The 2488-nt window shown below is 43.1% G+C and overlaps 1 protein-coding gene across 1 annotated transcript in view; it reads left to right on the forward strand.

The window, feature by feature from the left end:
* The first annotated feature begins 2148 nt into the window (after positions 1–2148).
* The window catches only part of PCLAF (PCNA clamp associated factor), a 15560-nt gene continuing 15220 nt past the window's right edge, over positions 2149–2488 (forward strand). Inside the window, exon 1 of the mRNA XM_023757825.1 lies at positions 2149–2194. Coding sequence (XP_023613593.1) covers positions 2149–2194 — 46 coding nt within the window. The remainder of the gene's footprint in view (positions 2195–2488) is intronic.

The raw sequence follows: 2488 nt of genomic DNA on the forward strand, positions 1-2488 counted from the left end.
CCTAGGTAGCTAGTTGATCTCTGGTCAGGGTGGTACAGGAGGTACCACCTGCAGAGACAACCAATCCATGTTTTTCTCACATCGATGTTTCTCTCTCTCTCTTCTTCTCCCTCTCTTTCTAAAATCAATTAAAAACATTTTTAAAATATATTTCATTGATTTTACAGAGAGGAAGGGAGAGGGATAGAGAATTAGAAACATCAATGAGAGAGAAACATCTATCAGCTGCCTCCTGCACACCCCCAACTGGGGATATGCCCACAACCAAGGAGCATGCCCTTGACAGGAATCAAACCTGGGACCCTTCAGTCTGCAGGCTGATGCTCTATCCACTGAGCCAAACCGGTCAGGGCGGGGGAAAAAATTTTTTTTAAGATTTTTTACTAGCCATCACTGTTTTTTTCTTTTTTTTAAACTTTACAATTCATCCTTCCCTAACATATTTGGTATTCAAAAGACAAACATCCAATCAAATATAGCTATAGTAATATGTAGACTATCCTTGTGCGCAAAAGTATATTTGCAACTCTTTGTAGCAATTTACTTGATAAGTGGACTAGGATGAAAAAACAGCAGATTCTCTATGTATTTCTAACGGCTGCAGGGGTCTGGGATATTCAAACTAAGTAATTCAGGTCTTTGTAGAAGCCACTTTAACAGGAAATAAAATACTGTGTATTGAAGAACGATTGTGTATTGAGAGAGGCATGATGATAAATAACAAAGGACTATACCCTGGAGCTTGTTGATTTTTCTGATAGGGATTTAGCTCTAATCTCAGACTACAAGGTTTAGTTAGACAAAGCTACAAGTAATTTCCAATACATTTCCTGCTATCTTAATGCTAATTTCGCCTGTTGTCTAGATTCTTTCATTCTAAAAGTAGTTGTTGATTTTGTTAAAATACTAAAAGGTTCCTAAAGTTCAAACAGTTTATTAGAGAAAATCAATGCTGTGCTGATACTTTCAGGGTTGCTTTTCAAGTGAGAATTTAACAAAATCCCAAGGTAAACTCATCTGATGTTTTATGCATGGTATTCAGAGAGTGAAAATCACTCCACATGAGTATTGTAATTAGATGATAGGCACAGGGATAGGAAATAGTATGGGCTCCTATTTTAGAGTTATGCTCACTGTCTGCTAGAGATGCAACAACACATTTGACATATTTTGAAATATATAATTTTATTAATTTCCGAGAGGAAGGGAGAGGGAGAGATAGAAACATCAATGATAAGAATCATTGATCAGCTGCCACCTACATGCCTCCTGCCTCCTGCATGCCCCCCACTGGGGCTCAGCCTGCAACCCAGGCATGTGCCCAGGGGAATCCAACAGCCTTTCAGATTCATAGGTCAATGCTCAGCCATCCCAGCCCTACTGGCATATTTTTAACACCGAGACTATACATGTCTCAAGGAAGCATTTTGTTCATTTGTTTTCTTTATGTGTATTTCGATATACAACTCACTCAGTTTTCCCCTTAGTTTCACACCATCCTAAAAACGTAAATTTAAAAAAAAAAAGCCCTATAAATAAATTGCATTAGCTTCCTTTTCTCCCATTCCGTAGCATTGTTTTAGTCAGTGGAGAGAGTTCCTCCCTGAAGTGTTAAAGGAAAGTTCTATTTATTTTGATTTGCATGAAAAAGTCCGCTTCATTTCAGGTTTCACTTCCAGGAGTGAATCACTAATGGATTGAACCTGCGGTAACTTTTGAATAAATGGTAAAAATTCTCGTTCTTTGCTCCCCCCGGCCCCCCTCGCAGCAGACCCATTTCCCTAGTTCGAAAGGTTTTCCCTCCCGAGTTCAAATCTTAAAACCCACCCTGGAGCCACCCCAGGAAGGCACCCCGCCACCGCCCATCTGGGGCGGTACCAGTCGAATCACAAGCTTCTGCCAGTTGATGGACGGGGCAGCACTGTGCCAAGAACCTGCAGCGGTCTCCCTGGACGCTGGCCATTGGTTGCGGGGGACCGCGCGGAACCAATGGGGAGAAGGCGCGGAACCAATGGGGAGAGTCCCCGCTGTGCGCGGGAAAGAGACCAGTATAAACCGTGCCCGGGTAGTTGCCATTCTTGTTCTTGTCCAGTGAGACGCCCTCCGTGGGAAAGCCAGCGGGTTGCTCTCACCTCCTCGCGTCCCAACATGGTGCGGACTAGAGCGGACAGTCTCCCGGGCACCTACAGAAAAGGTGAGGCAGTCAAGCGGGTAGTGGAGGGCCGGGTGTACCCCTCACCGTGTCCTCGGCCCCCACACTCCCGCAGATTTACTATTGGCATTCATTTACGGAGTCAAACCTGCAGATATCCTTTAAACCAGACCAATATGAGACTTCTCAATATTTTCTGCATTGTTAGATTAGTAATTAGCAGATTTGATGAAGACCTGTTTTTCCTTGTCACATTGTACTTCAAGATGCCATATGGACTGGGCTGTAGAATATGTGTTGGTGAAACTGGAGATATCTTTTGTCCTGAGTCTCTAC

Source organism: Myotis lucifugus, unplaced genomic scaffold (genome assembly GCF_000147115.1).
Source record: "Myotis lucifugus unplaced genomic scaffold, Myoluc2.0 scaffold_115, whole genome shotgun sequence".
In the NCBI taxonomy this organism is placed as follows: Eukaryota; Metazoa; Chordata; class Mammalia; order Chiroptera; family Vespertilionidae; genus Myotis; species Myotis lucifugus.